This window comes from Bos taurus, chromosome 29 (genome assembly GCF_002263795.3).
Source record: "Bos taurus isolate L1 Dominette 01449 registration number 42190680 breed Hereford chromosome 29, ARS-UCD2.0, whole genome shotgun sequence".
NCBI lineage: Eukaryota > Metazoa > Chordata > Mammalia > Artiodactyla > Bovidae > Bos > Bos taurus.
The window spans coordinates 25,061,145-25,081,719 of NC_037356.1; the positions used below are offsets into that span (position 1 = coordinate 25,061,145).

Consider the following 20,575-nt stretch of genomic DNA (forward strand, 5'->3'; position numbering starts at 1 on the left):
GAGGCCCAGAGGATGCCTCTGTGCGTGTTTCTTCAGGAAATCATTCTGCACGTCATTTCTTCTGCTACAATGCCAGAGTAACGATCCCTAACTCCTAGCACTCCCAAAAGGGATTGATTAGTCCAAGTGGAGGTCTCGTCAAGAGCTGACACAGATGCTAAAAGGAGAGTGATGAGGGCTTAAGGGGTGATATTTACAGGATAAAACACAGGCTTTGTTGTTGTTGTTCAGTCGCTAAGTCACATCCGACTCATGGACAGCAGCACACCAGGCTTCCCTGTCCATCACCAACTCCCAGAGTTAGCTCAAACTCATGCCCATTGAGTCAGTGATGCCATCCAAACATCTCATCCTGTTGTCCCCTTCTCCTCCTGCCCTCAGTCTTTCCCAGCATCAGGGTTTTTCCCAATGAGTCAGCTCTTCACATTAGGTGGCCAAAGTATTGGAGCTTCAGCTTTAGCATCAGTCCTTCCAATGAATATTCAGGGTTAATTTCCTTTAGGATTGACTGGTTTGATCTCCATGTTGTCCAACGGACTCTCAAGAGTCTTCTCCAGCTCCACAATTCAAAAGCATCAGTTCTTCAGTGCTCAGCCTTCTTTATGGACCAACTCTTATATCCATGCATGATCATTGGAAAAACCACAGCTTTGACAATAGGGATCTTGTCAGCAAAGTGATGTCTCTGCTTTTTAATATGTTATCTAGATTTGTCATAAGCTTTTCTTCCAAGGAAGCAAGCATCTTTTAATTACATGGCTCCAGTTACCACCTGCAGTGATTTTGGAGCCCAAGAAAATAAAATATGCCACTGCTTACACTTTTCCCCCCTATTTCCCATGAAGAGATGGGACTGGATGCCATGATCTTAGTTTACTGCATGTTGAGTTTTGAGCCAGCTTTTCCACTCCCCTCTTTCACCTTCATCAAGAGGCTCTTTAATTCCTCTTTACTTTCTGCCATTAGAATGGTATCACAAGCTTTGGGGTCAGACAAATCTGGATTCAAATCCTGATTCTGCCATTTACTGAATTACGATCATCAGCAGTTTAACCTCAATGACCTGATCTGTAAAATGGGCATTACACGGATCATACAGGGTGGTGGCGGTGATTATATGAGAGGAAACGTGTACGTGGTACTCAGTAGGTGCCCAATAACTGGCAGTTTCTGTTAGCGTGTTGTCACTTCTGATATGACTGTCCCTTGGCAATAGTGCTCAGGACATACATGCCCAGTGCCGTGTCTGGAGTTGGCCTCTGGCAAAACAGAGAGAATTAGACAAGCTTATCTGGTCTGCCTTCTATTCCTCCTCCTGGGATTTCCTCTCTATCACCTGACATGTAACTGTCTCTTAACAAAGATGCTGATAAACCACCTCACGCCAAGACAGAGGGGCCTGCTAGTATCCTCTCACCAGTCCGCTCTCCTGGAGGTACTTGCATTCTATCACAATTATTAGGTGTCCCCTAATTAACAGAGTAATGGGATAATTAGTTTGTAGATGAAGGCCAGCCTGGGGACCAGTTCCCTCACACTAACCTGAAAAACTCAGTTTTGTGGCTCAGCCAACTTGCCAGTGTCCATTGTTTATGCTCCTTGTGGGTTGTTCATGAGTATCCGACCCGTGGACTAATAATTGTCCCCTAATCCTGTCCGGATCTATTGATACAGATTTTGAACTCTACACTAGATTTGAGTTCCCTGAGAAACTACTCTTAAAAACCTAAGAAAACTGTTAACTGCATCAAGTCTCAAAGTCATCATCTGTAGCACAGGAATGCTGATATTAATAACTATCTCGTAGGCTCCTCTGTCCATGGAATTTTCCAGGCAAGAATACTGGAGTGGGTTGCCACTGCCTTCTCCAGTTTTTGTCATATTCCCATGCTTAAACTCATAAGACACCACAAAGTCTTCAAGAGGCAGCAGATCATAAATGCAAAACAAAGCCAAAGAGTAGATCCTTGATATACCCGAAGAGTGCAGTAAATCCTCAGTTGTGGAGATACCACTATCACCCACAAAGCCAACACATACAAAAGAACAGAGTAATGGGATAATTAGTTTGTAGATGAAGGCCAGCCTGGGGACCAGTTCCCTCACACTAACCTGAAAAACTCAGTTTTGTGGCTCAGCCGACTTGCCAATGTCCATTGTTTATGCTCCCTGTGGGTTGTTCATGAGTATCCGACCCATGGACTGGGCTTGCTCAGTGGTAAAGAGGTGGACAATGCAGGAGATGCAGAGACACAGGTTCTATCCCTAGGTCAGGAAGATCCCCTGGAGGAGAAAATAGCAACCCACTCCAGTAATGTTGCCCAGAAAAATCCCACGGATAGAGGAGACTGACGGGCGACAGTCCATGGGGTTGCAAAAGAGCCAGACAGACAACAAAGCTGATCCATGGATTCCTGCCCCACAGTTCCGAGGATAGCATGACATATTAATAACCGAGTGCAAGATGTATCCTGGTAGCACAGATAACCAGGGAAGCAAAGCCAACCAGATACATTTAAATGTTTTAATACTCAACTCAGAATCCTGCAAGACTTTGCACTCTCACTGTGCTGAAGGCTGGAAGGAAGGGAAGCCAACTGCTCTGTTAGCCTCTCCTTGTTTTAATACATATCACCTGTTGTGTTAATTTCTGCAGAAGATGTAACTAAAAAATCGCCATTAGGGAAAAAAAGAGAAATGGCGTATTTGGGGATTTCCTTGCAATTCAGTGGTTAGGACTCTGTGCTTTCACTGTGAGGGTCTGGGTTCAATCCCTGGTTGGGGAATAAGATTCTACCAGCCGTGAGATGTGGCCAAAAAAAAAAAAAAATCACCATTGTGCCCACTCCAATTTCAGATGCTGCTAGGCATAATACCATTATCACATGCCAAGCATAATATTAGGACCTTTCACATACATCACACTTAAATCCATTTTTTTATTCACAAGCTGTTATGGCTTCCTAGTGAACATTAATAAAGAATTTGGGAGATTTTGCAAGTAGTACACCAAGAAACGAGATCTGGTCAATAGTTTCAAGTTTCAAAATCTGTGATCAAGGCAAAGAGCTACTTGTCAACCAATCAAAAAGTATATGAGATTAAAAGTAATTAAGAATATAATCAAGAATTAAAATAACTCAGCTTTGTTTACTGCTGCTGCCAGAGTGTTGGAGGTGTGGGCAAAGTCACTGAAAGAGGAGAGCAAATGAGACAAGGAGGCTTCTATTACAGGATATCCTCCAAGTTTCCCAAGGCTAAAGACTGCTAGTGCACCTGTGAAGAAATGGTGACAATTCTTGTCATATAATGCTAATCTGTTACTATTTCCATCCTTGTCAAGTATTTCACTGGACCAGATAAAACTGCCATTTTTGTAGGTAGAAAATAGTTAAAGACTGGCTATTTCATATGGTTCTCTCTGTTATCAGCATATTAGGAAGATGATTCCCCCTAAAAGCTAAAATTATATTGCCAGGTGATCATAAGAGTTCATCACTTTATAGCCACTGACAAAGAATCTATAAATTCTGAGACTCAGAATCAAATCTCTGCAAGTGTCTCTCCAAGGAGTTTCATAAGACCGATGATGATACATCTTGATTGTATATACACAGTCAGAAAAAAATACAGCATCCATAAGCTCACCCCTCAAAGGCCCTTTGCTCTGGTTCTAAGAATTTCTTCTGCACTCTCCCCTTAGAGCAGCAGACTGGGGCCAGGGTAAGACTTTCATTCCAAGTTGCTTCATCTCGAAACTTCCCACCAAAGACGAGCACTAGTCATCCTTCATAATAGTGAAGGGAAGCCCGGGTCACAGGCCCTCTCCTCTCGCCTTCCTGTTCCTTCAGGGGAAAGTGTGAGAAAGCAGCAGCTCTGGTCAGGTTCTGCCCTCCTATTCAACTCTACATGACTGTTCCCACATTCGCACCAACGTGGCAATCTACTCTGCAAGAAAAGCCAACTCATGCCACGGAGTCATCATTGGCATTGTGACGGCATCGGTACTAAGAGGATATTTCAAAGGAGGAGATGCGAGTCAAGGAGTTCTCAGGACCAGAGGTGAAATCTGAGGCACCACGTGTTTCTCAGAGGTTCTTGGCTCCCTCTGAGCAAAAGTACTTAATTTCCCCAAGCCTCAGTTTTCCTTTTAGTAAAATGGAGATAATTATCCCTTTCTTGAAAGCCTTATAGACTCCTCCCAAGAAACTAATATTTATACTCTTAGAAAACATGAAACACTGGACTAGATTCTTCTCCATACATTACTATTTCAATTAATTTTCACCACTAGATATGATAGGTATTATCACTTTTCATATGGGGACATGTAGGCATAGAGTGTTTAAATGCCTTCCTAAAATCACGGTTATTAAATGGCAGGGTTGGAATGCAAACACTTACTCGATGTTTTGTAAGCTATGAAGCCTATACACATGGGCATTAACAACCAAACAGCTGGAGTTCAGTATTGCTGCGGAGGAGAAGAATCATCACCCAGTTTCGTCATTCATTTCCTTGGAGAAAGATAGGCAAATAATTAATCCATTCAAACTAAGCCCAATCTTTACATCAGAAAGATGAAGAGCACTTCACAGAGGAGGGCGTGACTTCTCCAACATCCTTCTGGACATGTTTTGTGGACGATATTGATGTTCTTTTACAGTGTTTTGAAATCTTCTAGGGCAGGAATTATTTAAATCAATATAAAGATTACAGCATTATTTTGATGTCAAAATGCTCCCCAAAAGGATTTTTTAAAACCGCCATATGCCAGAGTTTAGATCTCCTAAGAAAGATCAGGAATTAGAACTTATGAGAACATAACAGTTTGCGGGTAAAAGACCTCAAATGTGTGCAGGAAACAGGTAGGCAAAAACTAAGTAAGAAAGCCTGGGTGTAAGACAGTAGGGAACGGTGGGGAGTGTGGCTAATGCGGCCTGTTGGTGCTGCTGTTCAGGTGCTCAGTCGTGTCCGACTCTGTGACCCCCACAGATCGTAGCATGCCAGGCTTCCCTGTCCTTCACTATCTCCCGGAGTTTGCTCAAACTCATGTCCACTGAGTCAGTGATGCTATCTAACCATCTCATCCTTTGCCTCCCTCTTCTCCTTTTGCCTTCAATCTTTTCTAGTATCAGGGTCTTCTTTAATGAGTTGGCTCTTCGAATCAAGTGGCCAAAGTATTGGAGCTCCAGCTTCAGCATCAATCCTTCCAATGAATATTCAGGACTGATTTCCTTTGAGATTGACTGGTTTGATCTCCTTGCATTCTACATATACCTAAAGGAGGCAGCTGGCATCCAGATTTAGTCAGTGGAGTATCAATCCAGGACTGACAACTTTTTTTCCCCCTAAAAAAAGTTGGAAGATCACTGTTTGTGATCAATCCAGGACTGACAACTTTTTTTCCCCCTAAAAAAAGTTGGAAGATCACTGTTTGTGAAGTATATTGATTTTTATCTAACTGTTGGCAGCCATTTAGTTTTTCTTATAAAAGTGCTTCTGGAACCTGAATTCAGCTTGCTGGCCACTGTTCTCTACTCTTTGCTTAAGTGAGCACACTGGCAGTCCTCTACTGACCAGTTCCTAATGCAGGCACCACAGGCTAACTATGCCTTACCAAAGGGCCAACAAGAATTTCTCACTAAGTTCTGGTTCATAGAAAAATAAACAACAAAGATGAATACAGGAAAAACACCCCTTTGGGGCTAGTCTGAAACATAAGAAGCCCATGAAGACATGCACAGGGAGATGGATCCAAGCGTGAAGCCGGATGACTTTTATATAAAGCACAGTCCACACGGTTATAAATCACCATCCAATTTCTCTTTCAGCTCAGGACGATCTGAAGCTCTCCTCTCCCCACCCATTCTCACATTTGCTAAGCTCTTTAACCATATTGAGCACCACATGTTGACACTTAAAATGCCTCAGTTTCAAAGTAGGTGTAATGGGAATTTCTTCAGTTAATATTCCCTGAGCATCCAGCAGATGCCAGGTCATGGTATGGGCAGATGGACAGGGACCCCACCCTCAAAGAAGTTAATGCCAGGCAGTTAAAGACAACGTGCTAAAGGATTATCACCTGGGTTTTCAATGGAAGAAACCAAGGGTCACAGAGGTTAAGTGAGCTGGAAAGTAGAGAAGACACTTGCAAACTCCAAGACCACAGCCGCGTGTACAATTCAGATCCTACCGATTTAGAACTTACCATTGTTCTCAGACAGAAGGATGTCTAATGCATCCTCATCTTTCCAAAAGTAAACTGATTGGTTCATCCAAAATATTTAGTTAGACCTTGCTGTGGTGATCATTTCACAATATACACAAATGCTGAATCGTTATGTTTGTACACCTGATACAAATGTGACGTTACATGTCATTTATATCTCAATCAAAAATACACAGTGTTTGCTATACTTAGAGTGGATAACCAACAAAGACCTATTGTACAGCCCATGGAACTCTGCTCAATGTTATGCGGCAGCCTGGATGGGAGGGGAGTCTGCGGGAGAATGAATACATGTCTACGTACGGCTGAGTTCCTTCGCTGTTCACCTGAAACTATCCAAACACTGTTAATTGGCTATACCCCAGTACAAAATGTTTTTGGTGTTAAAAAATATCAAAACATTTAAAAAATAAAAAAAAAATTACATAGTGTTCCTAAAAAAATTAGTTAAAATTAACCTTTAGATAGATTAACTTTTAAATTTTTAAAGAACTTTACAAACTGATAGATGTTGAAATGCATGTTTGCTGTCATATCCCCAAAGAGAACTTTTTTACATCATCCAAGAGCTTGGCTTGTTACAAATGCAAATTATCGAGCTCCTTCCCAGACCTACTGCATGGGACACTCTAGGGGTGGGTTCCAGCACTGCTTTTGCAAGCCCTCCAGGAGACCCCCTGTTCACTAAAGCTGGAGCAGCCTGGCACAAGAGGCTTTGCAGAACCTCCAATCGTGGCGTCGTTTCCACCCACCTTTATAACAAAGTTAAAAAACTGAGAAAGAAAAGACTGGATCTGAAAATTTGGGGGCCTAGGATGACTCAAGTTTCTTGATAGCATTTAAAAGTTCATAGTATATTTCACATATTAAAACTTGACAGATACCATCGTCCCACTCTCTGGAAAGCTCCCGGAGATCTGGAGAATTTACTGTTTAGCTCACTCATCTGACATCACCTGAGCACTTTCAATATACCTAGTTGCAAATATGGAACTTTTCATTGAACTAAAAGATAAAAACAAGAAGAAAAAAAAAAAAAAAACCCACGCTATATGTACTACAAAGCTTTGATGGGATTACCTAAGCTTATAAACTGTGTTTCTCAAAAAGTGTGCTTAAATGTCATATTGACTACAAGACAAACGTACATTTGCTGTGGAGCATCAGGAATACTGTGTATCCACCTCTAAACAGTAGATGAAATGGCACTTGCCATTCCCACGACAGCTCGGTATCTGAGGCGGCCCACACATGGTCACAGTGCTGGAGACTAAATGTGGGCCTTCGCCTCCCACACCTTCCTGCAATGACCTGTGTTAGTGTACAGATGTGCACATCTCCATTCTGAAGTGTTCCATGGAGGGAAGCAACTTCCAATCAACTCAGGAACCAAGAGGCTCACAGTGGTAAAATGAGCCTCTGCTATAAATAGCTTCCTAAAACAGTAAGTTACTTCGTTTCAATCCCATAGTGTATTAGTTTCTTATTGCTGCTGTAACAAATGGCCTCAAACTTCATAACTTAAAACAACATATATTTATTACCTTAAAATTCTGGAAGGTCAGAAGTCCAGAATCAGTTTCAGTGGCTGCAATCAAGGAGTCAGCAGGGCCGCGTTTACGCTGGAGGTTCTAGCGGAGAACCCGTCTTTGTCTTTTTTTAGCTTTTGGAGGCCACCTGCATTCCTTGGCTCATGGCCCGTTCTTCCATCTTCCAACCTCGTTCTCTCTCATTCATTCTCTCCCTCTGCGCTTCCTCCTGCCTCTCATTTTTCCCTCCTCTCCTCCTCTCTCTCCTCTGACCCTGCTTCTGTGTTCCATGGTCACATCTTCTCTCTCACCTTCCTGCCTCCTGTCTTGGGAGGACCCCTGTGATCACACTGGGCCTGCTCATTTAATCCAGGATAATCCTCCTCTCTTGAAATCCCTAATTTAATCACCTCTGCAAAACCCCCTTTATCATTTAAAAGAACATATTCACAGGTTCCAAGGATTAGAATGTAGACATCTTTGGGGGTCCATTGTTCAGCCTACCACACCAGTACCTACTTTTTGAATAGGAAAGACCTTTTTCATGCACAAGTCAATACTTGGGAAAGATGGGACTTGTAAACAGGGAAGGAAATGACAGTCTCATGTGCTCTCTTCATGAAACAGGATGATGCCAGGTGCTTCCAATACCACCTCTCACTTATCTCTGGCCACCCTAGAGGGAGCTTCCATAATCATCTGCCTTTTACAGATGAGGGAAAAGATTCAAATTTTCAGCAACTTGCCCAGCACAACTGCCCAGTATGTGAGACCCGGGTCTTTCTGATTCCGGGGTCCAGGCTTATTCTTCTTCATCCCAAATCTTCTTCTCTGATGGAATGCCTCATCCCAAAACTCTGCCCTTCCTTATACAAGGAGATAGCATCACAAATCTAATTTTTGCACCTCCACATGTTTGTTTTTTTTTCCTTCTCCAATCCATTTCCTTATATGTAGACTAGTATAAGACTAAAGGGAATAACGTCAGGCTTCCAGGGTTCAAACCCCAGCTTGTCATTTATTAGCTGTGTGACCTAAGATAAGTTACTAAACCTCTTTCTGCCTCAGTTTCCTCATCTGTGAAATGGAAATAATAAAGGTATATGCTCTCAGAGAGTTTTATGAAGATTAAAAAAATCAGTTATAATGAAAATAAAATGTCTAGAACATTGTTGCACTTTCGTGTGTAAGTATTTGCTATTAATATATGGGCTTCCCTGGTGGCTCAGATGGTAAAGCATCCACCTGCCAACGTAGGAGACCCGGGTGCTATCCCTGGGTCAGGAAGATCCCCTGGAGGAGGAAATGGCAACCCACTCCAGTATTCTTGCCTGGAGAATTCCACGGACAGAGGAGCCTGATAGGCTTCAGTCCATCGGGTTGCAAAGAACAGGACATGACTGACTAACAACACAATAATATAAAATCATAATAATATAAAACCCTGACAGAACCCGAAGGCAGAAACCCTAGGCTGCACAGAACGAGGGGAAATGGACAAGTTTCTTTAACATGACTCACACGTGGCCCCTGGCACAGCACAGCAGATGGCATCAGACTCTTAAGTTCTCCATACCCTTCAGTGCAGCGAACAAGGTATGTTCTTCACTCCATAGGGTTGTTATGTGAATAAAGTGGATTAACATCTATACAGCACTAAGAACAGTGATTACCTTCATTTTTATTATCATCTGTTAACCAACTCTGGTAGTTGTAAGGAGGCCTAAAAACGCTTACCTTGAGCAACATAAAATAATGCAGTCAGTGAAAAATTAGCTACAAGGTCCTTGGATCTTCTGAATAAATGAAGGAAGAGAAGAATCAAGAGAAGGAAAGATAGTTCTAGAACAGTGCTAAATATCCATTTCTTAAATCGAATGAAGAACTTCCAAGTGAACACTCAAATCACTGCTCAATAGTAGATAATGATATGAGAATAACACTGTATTATAATCCTTTAACCCCATGAACACATCCAGGCCAGCTCCTTTTTTGGTCTTTCCGTCTGTCCATCCATCCATCCGTTTATTAAACACCTACTATATACTAGTATTTTAAGTGATAGATGCTTAGATCCTCAGGTGAAAGACACAGCATCTCCTTTAAGAAGACAATTCAACGACAACCACAAAGAGCAAGTTATGACACACGCAGGCACTGGACATCTGCGGACACAAGGGGCAAAGACACCTAATTATCTCAATTACTTAACAGCTGACCTGAATATTAAAGGTTACATCACCCATTTGGGACACTCATCAGGTCTCCTGGGCAGACTGGACATCTTGCATCAAAATGGGAGGCATGCGAGTACATGGCCTCCGTGGGGCACTCCAAGTCCAGTGTGGCTAAGGATACAGTGTGAGTGGCCAAGTGGCAGGAGATACCAGTAACTAGATAGTGAAGGCCCTTCTTTGTGAACTCAGTTCAGTCGCTCAGTCGTGTCTGACTATTTGCAACCCCATGAACTACAGCACGCCAGGCCTCCCTGTCCATCACCAACTCCTGGAGTTTACCCAAACTCATGTCCATTGAGTCGGTGATGCCATCCAACCATCTCATCCTCTGTCATCCCCTTCTCCTCCTGCCCTCAACCTTTCCCAGCATCAGGGTCTTTTCAAATGAGTCAGCTCTTTGCATCAGGTGGCCAAAGTATTAGAGTTTCAGCTTCAATGTCAGTCCTTCCAATGTGTACTCAAGAGGATGCAAATTTCCATGGGGAGCTAACGATGGTTTTGAACAGAGAAGTGACCAAAGAGGTAAGAAAGAGACAGATGTGGAGATGGCCATCATTTTTGAAAGAGACTGCTGGCCATAACACAATGATACTGGCTGTGCCATTTGAAGAGGAAGCAGTCGGTGCTTCCTGCCCATCTTTGCCCTGGACTCTCCAACCCTCCACTTTAAGTTCTAGGGGACCTGTGGACTTTTCTTTATTCCTTCTTGGTTCTGTAACGTGTGTGGCCTTAGGGCCATGTAAAAATAGGACCAAGGGCCCAGGGACGAGGCAACTCAGCTGCCCAAGGATCTCAGACACTCCCCAGGCATGTGGCTGGCTTTCTGACAGCTGTTGGGAGGGCCCAAGGTCACTGGAGCTGGAAACCTGATCTCATTGCAGACAGTCTTGCCCTAGCCCAGGAAGCTCCATGGAGGACACGGCTGGAGGTACCTGGCGCCAGGGCTCACCCTGGGCATCTCAAGAGACTGCCTTTCTCTGGGGGCCACTAGCTCCTTTTTCTAGCTCTTGAGTTCCACCAACAGGTCAACTCAGGCCTTCTCCAGAAATACTCTGCTGCCTTCTCGCTAACTCCCGGCTAAATCCAGCTGGTTCTACGGCATCTACCACTGAGAACAAGCAGAACAGGGACTGGGAGGTGGAGACTGTTACGTCCCTTCTTTGTCCTCTGTCACAGAAACGACCATCACAGGCTCTCAAAACAGACAGTCTTGGGTTCAAACTCCTACTCTGCCTCCTAGGTGAGTGATCTGAGGCAAAAAAATAACCTTTTAAAGTTCGATCTCCATGTGCAAAATATAAACAATAATTGCCTCTAATCATAAAGCAGTTATTATTCCCCACATTTCCTGGGGGAGGAAGAGCAGTGCTGAGAGGCCAAGTGGATGGCCCAGGGCCATGCTGTTTAACCAACGCTTCACCCAAAGCTGGCCATTCTTAAAACATCTATTTCTTGAAAAATACTGATGCTCAGATGCTTCCTCATGTCCGACTCTTTGCAACCCCATGGACCATAGCCCACCAGGTTCCTCTGTCCATGGAATTCTCCAGGCAAAAGTACTGAGGTATCTTGACAAACCATCACCCTATTAAGAGCTAACACTGGCTGCATGCTTCCTCTGTGCCCAGCAGAGTGTGGGCACATCATACAGACCATCTCACGCACATCTTAAAACCACCCTGTTAGAGAGACGGGTCCCCTAAAAACCACCTGTTAGAGAGACGTGTCCCCTTAAAACCACCCTGTTAAAGAGATGGGTCCCCTAAAAACCACCCTGTTAGAGAGATGGGTCCCCTTAAAACCACCCTGTTAGAGAGGCAGGTCCCCTTAAAACCACCCTGTTAGAGAGATGGGTCCCCTTAAAACCACCCTGTTAGAGAGATGTGTCCCCTTAAAACCCCTCTGTTAGAGAGGCAGGTCCCCTTAAAACCACCCTGTTAGAGAGTCATGTCCCCTTAAAACCACCCTGTTAGAGATGGGTCCCCTTAAAACCACTCTGTTAGAGAGGCAGGTCCCCTTAAAACCACCCTGTTAGAGAGATTTGTCCCCTGGGAGCCTGAGGACCATGTCCTACGCCAGGAACAGCTGGCCTCCAGGATACATGCTTTTGGTCTGGATGCCTTGTAACCTCCACAAGTCAGAGGTGAACATGGCCTAGTTAATGGTTTCTTTTTCTAGAGGAGATTCAGGAGGACCAGAGGATGGGCTGCTGCTGCTGCTGCTGCAGCTGTCACTTCAGTTGTGTCCGACTCTGTGCCACCCCATAGACGGCAGCCCACCAGGCTCTGCCATCTCTGGGATTCTCCAGGCAAGAACACTGGAGTGGGTTGCCATTTCCTTCTCCAATGCATGACAGTGAAGTCACTCAGTCATGTCCGGCTCTGTGCGACCCCAGAGACTGCAGCCCACGAGGACCCCCCACTGTCCCTGGGATTCTCCAGGCAAGAACACTGGAGGGGGTTGCCATTTCCTTCTCCAATGCATGAAAGTGAAGTCGCTCAGTCGTATCCGACTCTTCGAGGCCCCATGGACTGCAGCCTACCAGGCTCCTCCATTCATGGGATTTTCCAGGCAAGAGCACTGGAGTGGGTTGCCATTGCCTTCTCCAGAGGATGGGCTAGACCTGACTACAGCTGGAACCTGATGTCTGGGTAGGGGGCCCTAGGCTTCATTGCACTGTGTATTTTCAGGAGCTGGTCTTCTGAAAGAGGGCTTCAGGGGCAAATGTGAGAGTGGGGAAGGGGAGGGAAAAGGCTGGTCAAAGGGAGATCTATAATGGTCCTCCCCTTTGCTGCCTAATCCCATGTAAAGCGGTCATTCAGTTTTTATTACTTTTACATGTGGGGTGCCACATATCATTTTATTTTGGGGGGAGGGGTTCTGCTCATGGAACAGAAGTTTGAAAGCCAGTGTGCTATCCTTCTGTAAATAAATTAGTTGCTCAATCGTGTCTGACTCTACGCAACCCCATAGACTGCAGTCCCCCAGGCTCCTCTGTCCATGGAATTCTCCAGTCAAGAAAACTGGAGTGAGTTAGGGGCAAATTCCTCTTGTTTTGGGAACTTAGGTGCTGACTTTTGTCCACAGGGGCCCCCTGAAAGGACAGGGTGAGGAGCAGACCTGTGCCCTAAGCAGCAGGGGCATCAAACGTGGGGTCTGTGGAGCCCCAGAGGCCTTTGTGACCCTTGAGTGGCTCACACCGTATGCAAAATCCCAGGGCGTGAGTGAGTCAAGAACGCCAGCAGATCTTCTCAGATTTCTGAAGGTTTTCTGTCCCCTAGTTCCTGACTACCAATATCATCATGACTGGAGAAACACCCTTGACTGAGTGCTGACCACGTGCTAAGGAGAATGGGGGCAATGAGGTCATCTACCCCAGAGAGCTGCTGGGAGGGTATTTGTGAAGCACTGAGGCACCCGGCACACTGCAAACACTGATGGGCCTTAGAGTTTATTTTCACTATTATTACTCCCATCTATTATCATCACTTCCACAGCCTCATTGGTCCTCACAAAAACTTTATGAGGTTTGTATTATCAAGCCCACTTTATAGAACAGGAAATAGAGGCTTCAAGAGATTAAATAATTAGCTCAAGGCCACAGACAGCAGAGAAGGAATCAGAAAGTGGCCTGTCTGGTTCCCAAGCCCAGGCAGGCCCTAGGTCTAGAAGGGCTGAGGGAAGAAGGCAGGACTCCCAGAGAGCCCAGGAGGAGGTTAGCAGGCAAGGCAGGACTAGGAGGCCTCAGATGACCCCAGGCCAGAGCCAGAGGGGAAAACAGGCCGGGACTTTCCGCTGAAAGGGTCTGAAAGGACCCGCAGCTTTGCTAACTTTGCACCTCTCTGAATCAACAACACAAAGCCAAACTACTTAAAATAATAATGATGAAAACAGAAAGCCACCCCCTGCGGCGTCCTCTCCTGGGCTCCAAAGTGAGCCAGAGTCTTGGAGTACAGTGGGTTCAAGGCGCGAGGCACTGGCAGACCCAGCGCCCGCTGGCTGCGCTCCAAGCAATGTTTCTCCTTCCAAACACACACAGAACTCCGCTCAGCACACCACTTGAAAGCCAAAAAGATGCCCCAAGGGTTGCCATGGCAATGCTAAACAGACAAAACATTTCAACCAGCTCTGACACACAGACACAAACCTATTTAAGGGCCAAATGGATGGATTGAGGGGTGGGGTGGGCAGTGTTGTTTCTACAGCTCCATCTCCGAGGATTTGGCCCCTAAAGCATCTAGGTCAGACTGAAAGAGAGCAAAGGACTCCTTCAACGCAAGCTGAGGTTGGGCTCGCTCGGAAAGGGAAGCCGCCGTCATGCTCCCTGCATCTCGCTTGCAGACGCAGTCCTGTTTTAGGAGGGCTACGACAGGGCGGCAGGAGATGCCCATGGCCCTGGCTCTGCCTGTCCCTGAGGACAGCCCTCTGCTCCCAGCACCAGGGTCTCTTCAAAGAAATGGGAAGTGATATGCTTTCCTATGTGAAAGGTCTTAAAGCAGTGAATCGATGCATGTGAGTGCTGATATTAACCACCATTCCCCACCTGCCATCCACAGGGGTTGATTACCATGGATATTTTCCTTTAGAAAACTTCACTCCAGGGTCCAATGGAGCTATTCCCTGAAATGCTGCCACCTGGGGAGTGATGATGACTACAGAAGATTTGGTCCAGGCCTGAAAAGACCGCCATGTCTATGGGTTTGTCTTAGTTTGGGCTCTTCCATGCTCTATCCGTCACCTCAGACACAACAGGACAAAGGGCTGACCTCGGTAAAAGCCCAGAAGAGTCTCACCAGACACAGCTGATGGCACGTGGTAGCACCCCTGAGCAAAGGCTAAAAAACTGCCTGTGCAGGGCCCACGACATCCTCAGGTGAACAGCATGTCCAGAAATAGGAATCCTCTTCCACTCCTTATCCCCCATGGGGAACCCTCTCACCTTTCAAGACTCACCCAGTTATTCCTAAAGCTCCCCTTGTCCTGGAGTGGAACAGTCCACCATGTACCACGCATAGATGTCTATGGGAACAGCACTATTCCAGTGTTCAGATGGTTCTCCGGTCTCCTGCCCACTCATCACTGAGCTCCCTGAGGACAGGGATCCCATCTCCTTCACCTGGGTACTCACGAGGCCTTGCTCAGCGCCTGGCATCGGTGGGCACTTTGTGAGCCTCTGCTGATTGACGGGCTAAAAGCACTCAGGGCCATGCCCACCGTGATTCTGCACCAAGGCCCCAGGGCATTCTCTAGTCCATAGGCCACAGTTACACGCTTTCACTTCCACATTCTCTGGGGAGAGAGCAGAACCTGAAGCTGAGCCTGGAGGGCAGGAATTCGAGAGTGGAGCTCCAGGTAGCCTGGTGGGTCAGGAGGAAAGGAATAGGAGAAGAGGAGGGGGTGCCCCACCTGCAAAATCGAAGCTCTCATGCAGGCCCACTGATTAATGAAATGATTTGCCCCTTGAAAGCTGAAATAGCACCCATTTCCCCTGCTCTGAAGCAAACCTGATTCTGGCTCCATTATTTAAGGCCCCTGAAGATGCTCTGTTCTCTTAGGGCGGAAGAACATTAGCTCTACACAATCACAGCTACCTTCCCAGCAGGTACGCTCCCCAAATCTCCCCTCCGTGTCATCTTCCTTTGGTCAACATGAGGCTCTCCATACGCATTGCCTTCTGGTCTCCTCCAAATAGGCAACATTTAGCAAACAACAAATCTTTATCACTGACCGCCCTAACTGGGAAGCCTTACTGGGAGTCTGACCTTCTAGGAATCTAGAAATGGTGGCCCGTCCACTATGCTATATTCCCCAGTGGTGCTTCCCACGGGTAGGATGCACGTGCCCACACGGGTGTACACAGAGCGTCCTACCGGCCGGAACGACGCCCGTGCTTATGTGTAAGCTGCACGGAGCATGTGCCCGAGGCGAGTGCTGCCTGCGGGATCTGTCATTGTGATGTAGGTGAAAGGACAGGGCCCCTGGAGCCCTTATCCTCATCTTCCTCACTTCCCACGGGATGGAGGGGCTGCGGCACAGGTTCTGACATTTCCCTGGACTCGCATCCTGTCTGCTGAACTACCCTCTGCCACTTTGACCACCAGACCTGGTCTGCCGCCCCACCTCTAAGCTGGAGCTAATTATCATAGACAATTTTAGAATTTCATATTCCAGTGTTCTTAAAAAAAAAACACACAGTCCATGAAAAAAAACAAAACAAAAACCCAAGACTTCCACAGCTGAAAGAGTTATAGAGAAACCACAAAACTGTTGGTGCAATGTGGCACGGATACATATTTACTAAGTTGGCACAGAAGAATCCAAGGTGACGGGTATGACCTCTGAAGCTTGAAAGTAGACTTTAACAACAAACATCTCAGATAGAAGGTACAGAAAATACAGATGGACCGAACACAAGAAAAGGTTCACGAGGTTCACCGGCCAGGTCCACATCTGCATTACCGTGGACTGGAACAAAGGCATCCATTTCAACCCCAGAGGGAAATACTGCATCTCTTTCATGGGATGCTCTGACGGCATATGTAAAATGCCTGCACTAAAATTAAGTCTTCTATCTTCCAAATTTTCTCAATTATTAATACACCAGACAGCTGCAGTAGCTCTAGCAAAAATAGCAGCCAAGCTTTCCCACAAGTCAAAACAGCCATGAGATGTCTGCACGGGGACTTTCCTACGTGAGGACTGGCTGCTCTCTGGGCCAAACAAGAAGAAACACAGTCTCCAGTGGAACAACAGAAAAAGAGAAACTTGTTTTAGAATTTAACATGAAAAATGACAGCCCTTCTTCCCACCCCTACCAGAGACATTCACTTCTCTTTATAACAAGGAACTGTGTGTGTGAAAAAAAAAAAGTTGACTGAAAAGCTATCAGTCCACTCATTGGGATAACAATTCAGAAAATTAAACAGCTAACCCAAGGAATGCCAATCACTTCAGTGTATTCTGGAATGAAACTATCCAATCGTGCCTACTCAACAGGAGCAGGGTGAGGTGAGAAAAACAAATTACGTCTGTTTTTTTTTTTTTTTTTTTTTAAGATTTTTGGAAGCAAAATTAACATCCAGAAAAAAAAAAAACAAACCTGTCCTTCAGTTGCCACCTTCATATTTTAAACAAGTATCACAGTGTCATCTTAAAAGACTTCTGTGAATACATTTTTTGTGGAAATACATTTGAAAAGCACTGCAAAGGGGAAAACTGAGTACTCGGAGTATCACCATTCAATGGTCTCTGAACTCAACAGTGATCATGAATTTTAAGTCAAAGATTTATGTGTAGAACATGAAACAAGAATAAAATAGATTTCAAAAGATTTTTTAAAGCTATAATATCAGAGCTTAAGCATATCACACCAGAGGGAATGTCACTTGTCACGGTCACGTTGCGCGTGGTCTGGATGTGATCAAACATTTCACACTGCCTGTCACAGTTCTGATTTCACATCATTCTAACCTCTAAAGGCAACCAGAACACATGCCCCAGTTTCTGGGTCATATGATCCCATCACTCTGTGCCCCAGCACCACACACAAACAGAAAAGGTTGTAGGTCCTTGAGGAAAAAGCAGAGAGTCCTAGCGGCCCAAGTTCTAAACAAGGATATGTTTGCACCAGTTCTGTATAACTTGTTTCTAAGAACAAGGACCGTATTTCATTTTCCCTGTCTCACGACCTACGTAAAAATCACAGTTATTTTTCAGTAAACGCCAACAAATGTCAGAGAGGCAAACCATGGTTATTTGGAAATGGCTGTTAGTTTATTAATATAATCCCCCAGAGTAAAGCTCGTGGTGTGAATGTTTTCAAGACAGCCAGTATCATTTAGAGGCGGGGCTTACTAACCTAACACAGACACTCACTGCCCGTGTATCACTTACCATTTGCGATCTGTTCTTCGGACAGCCATTGATGTCTTCGATCTTCTCATTTGCTGAAAAAAGAAACACGGGTCAGAAAAACAAATTAATTATCACAGACACTGCAAGCAGGGATGTTCAGGACCCTTGAGGCCAGGCAAATCCTAAGGCCCATTCTGGGATTTGTCCAACCAGCACAGGCATGTGAAATACTGAGACGCTTCTAGCAAGCTTCAGGACTTAACTCATCGAGCTGCTGTCCTCCAGGGACAGCTGGGGCAAGGTCGCCGTCATCTAAGGCAGAGACAACTGCACTGGCGACAGTCTTGGAGTGATGGGGCAGGGTGGAAATGTTTGCACGCTGGGAAATGGACTGAGCTATGACTGTGCTCTAGGCTCTGAAAAGGCAACTGCAACTTCCCCACAGAAGATGGGGTGCTTCAGAGTGAGATCCATGTAGCCACACTGCAGCTCCTGGGGACAAAAGGCACAGATGGTAGCCTCTCACTCCATGTTTAGCCAGAAATATTAAGGTTGCTTTTGCCTGTCCTGATCCTATTCCCAAAGTGGATCTTATTCCCATTGGGATCCTACTCCCAATGGAAAAACAAGAGAGTGAGACTTTAAAAATGACACATCCATGCCATTTAGTATGTCCAGATTAAATCTGGAACATATTCTATTGAAGTCAAGAGAGCGCCGACCTACTTAGAGAAGTGATAGAAGAGACTGAACTGCATGAGCTGGAAATCAAATAAAAACAAGGAAGAAAGGCCCAGCTGTCCATGGTGAATTTCCTCCTCAGGCTAAAGGAACCCTTGTAAGATACAGCCGAGGACACCTGGGTTTGCAACTGCAGTGCTACAAGAAAGGCAGTATGTATAGAGGTTTGGAGGCAAAGATACCCCAGTTTGAAGCCCAACTTTACAGCTTCTGAGCTGTGTGATCTTAGCCATGTAATACAACCTCTCTGTTGCATTGCCTCACCTATAAAATTGAGTTGGCTCATCTGCAGAATTGAGCTAATACTACGTACTTTCCAGGAGGAGCTGTGAAAAGAAGATTATATGATGCCAGTAAAACGCTTAGTGCAGTTCCTGGCACGGTGAGAGTTCTGTGCATGGTTGTTGTCGTTCAGTTGCTCAGTTGTGTCTGACTCTTTGCGACCCCATGGACTGTAGCCCACCAGGCTCCTCTTTGTCCACGGGATTTCTCAGGCAAGATTATTGGAGTGGGCTGCCATTTCCTTCTCCGGGGGATCTTCCTGACCCAGGGACTGAACCCAGGTCTCCTGCATTGAGAGTTGGATTCTTTACCTCTGAGCCACCTGGGAAGCCCTCTTTGTATGGTAGCAATCATTAATCCAAGTATACATACTCTTTATCATCTGTGTAAAAATACATAAAATAAAATTTTCCTTTTTGATCTTTCCATCTGAGTTTAACCCAGAAACCTAGCTAGGACTTCACAGTAAAGGACAACAGATTTGTGTTCTCTGAAGACTTTTTAAGATTCTTTCCCAATCCCACATCCCCTTACATGTCACCACCCCAGCAGGATAAGGCCCCCTAGGTCTCTCTGCTCTCCCAGCACCCTGGAAACTGCCTCTATGCTGCTTTTAGCCACCTAATGTGTAACTCCTTTTCTAGCCTCCCCCAGCTATGCAGACAGGTAGATTTCGTTTTTCACACTTGTATCCTTACAGCTCAGTAAGTGCTTGCAAAATTTATATATATCACATCCAATTTTAATGACTGTAACATCTAAAACTTCATGAAAAGACATTTTAAAAAAGCATCTGAAAAGGATAACAGAAACAGTTTCCCACGACACTAAGGTTTTAGAACACCTGTACTTAAATATAGTTCACTGTTATCTCCATTGGGTTTATTTTTTCCTCCAGCATTTCTACCTTGAGAGAGGAGTAAAAAATAAGAAAGCAAGCTAGTGGCAGGACATTATTTAAAAACCTAGTTGCCAGAGACAGGCTGGTTAGTATATATTCAGCCTCATCTACCCCTTCTTTAGAATTTGCCCAGAGTAATAGATATTTAGGCCTATGACCCATCTGGGAAGACTTTGGTCTTCCGGGAGCCACTTGAGTTTTCTTAGCTCTTAAGAACACTGGGATAGGCATTTTAGGAAGCTTCTTCCACCTGGTTTTCCCTCCTCCCCAAAGAGGTGCCATAAAGCCTTTAAAAAGCACATAAAAGATGCCCAATGAATGGGATGACTCACAGATATTTGTTATTCAGTTCACCAGAAAATACAGTCAGCCAGAAGGCATCACTAGCATGTAAGTTCCACAGAACCAAGGACTTTCATTTTGCTTTGGTTTCTGCTATAAGCCCAGAGCCTAATGCAGTGCCTGGCGCATAGTAGCCACTCAACATGTATTTGTTGAGAGGAACTAAGGAGTATTCTGAATATTTCAATGAATCGAAGTTTTACTGCCTATTCTGAGGCAGCTGCCCCTTCACTTGTGTGTATATAAATGTATGTCCTGAAGGTGGAAAAAAAAGAAAGCTCCTTGACACCTGGCACTCCTTCATACACTGGAAATTATGGTAGGCTAGCACTCTGACCTTGGATTTTGATATACAACACTGGAAGAATAAATATATGGCTTTTGAGAATCAAGGCCACTCCAGGTATCTTCCAGTTGGACACTCGTGATGGCCAAAGTTATAAGTCATTGGGTTCCA

General features: G+C 45.1%; 1 protein-coding gene across 7 annotated transcripts in view; it reads right to left on the bottom strand.

Moving 5' to 3' along the window:
* NAV2 (neuron navigator 2) overlaps window positions 1-20,575 on the bottom strand; it is a 423,973-nt gene that overhangs the window by 260,125 nt on the left and 143,273 nt on the right. For all 7 annotated transcript variants that reach the window (XM_002699081.7, XM_059883049.1, XM_010820889.4 and 4 more), the window contains exon 3: window positions 17,892-17,944. In XM_002699081.7, the coding sequence (XP_002699127.1) occupies window positions 17,892-17,944 (53 nt within the window). The remainder of the gene's footprint in view (window positions 1-17,891; window positions 17,945-20,575) is intronic.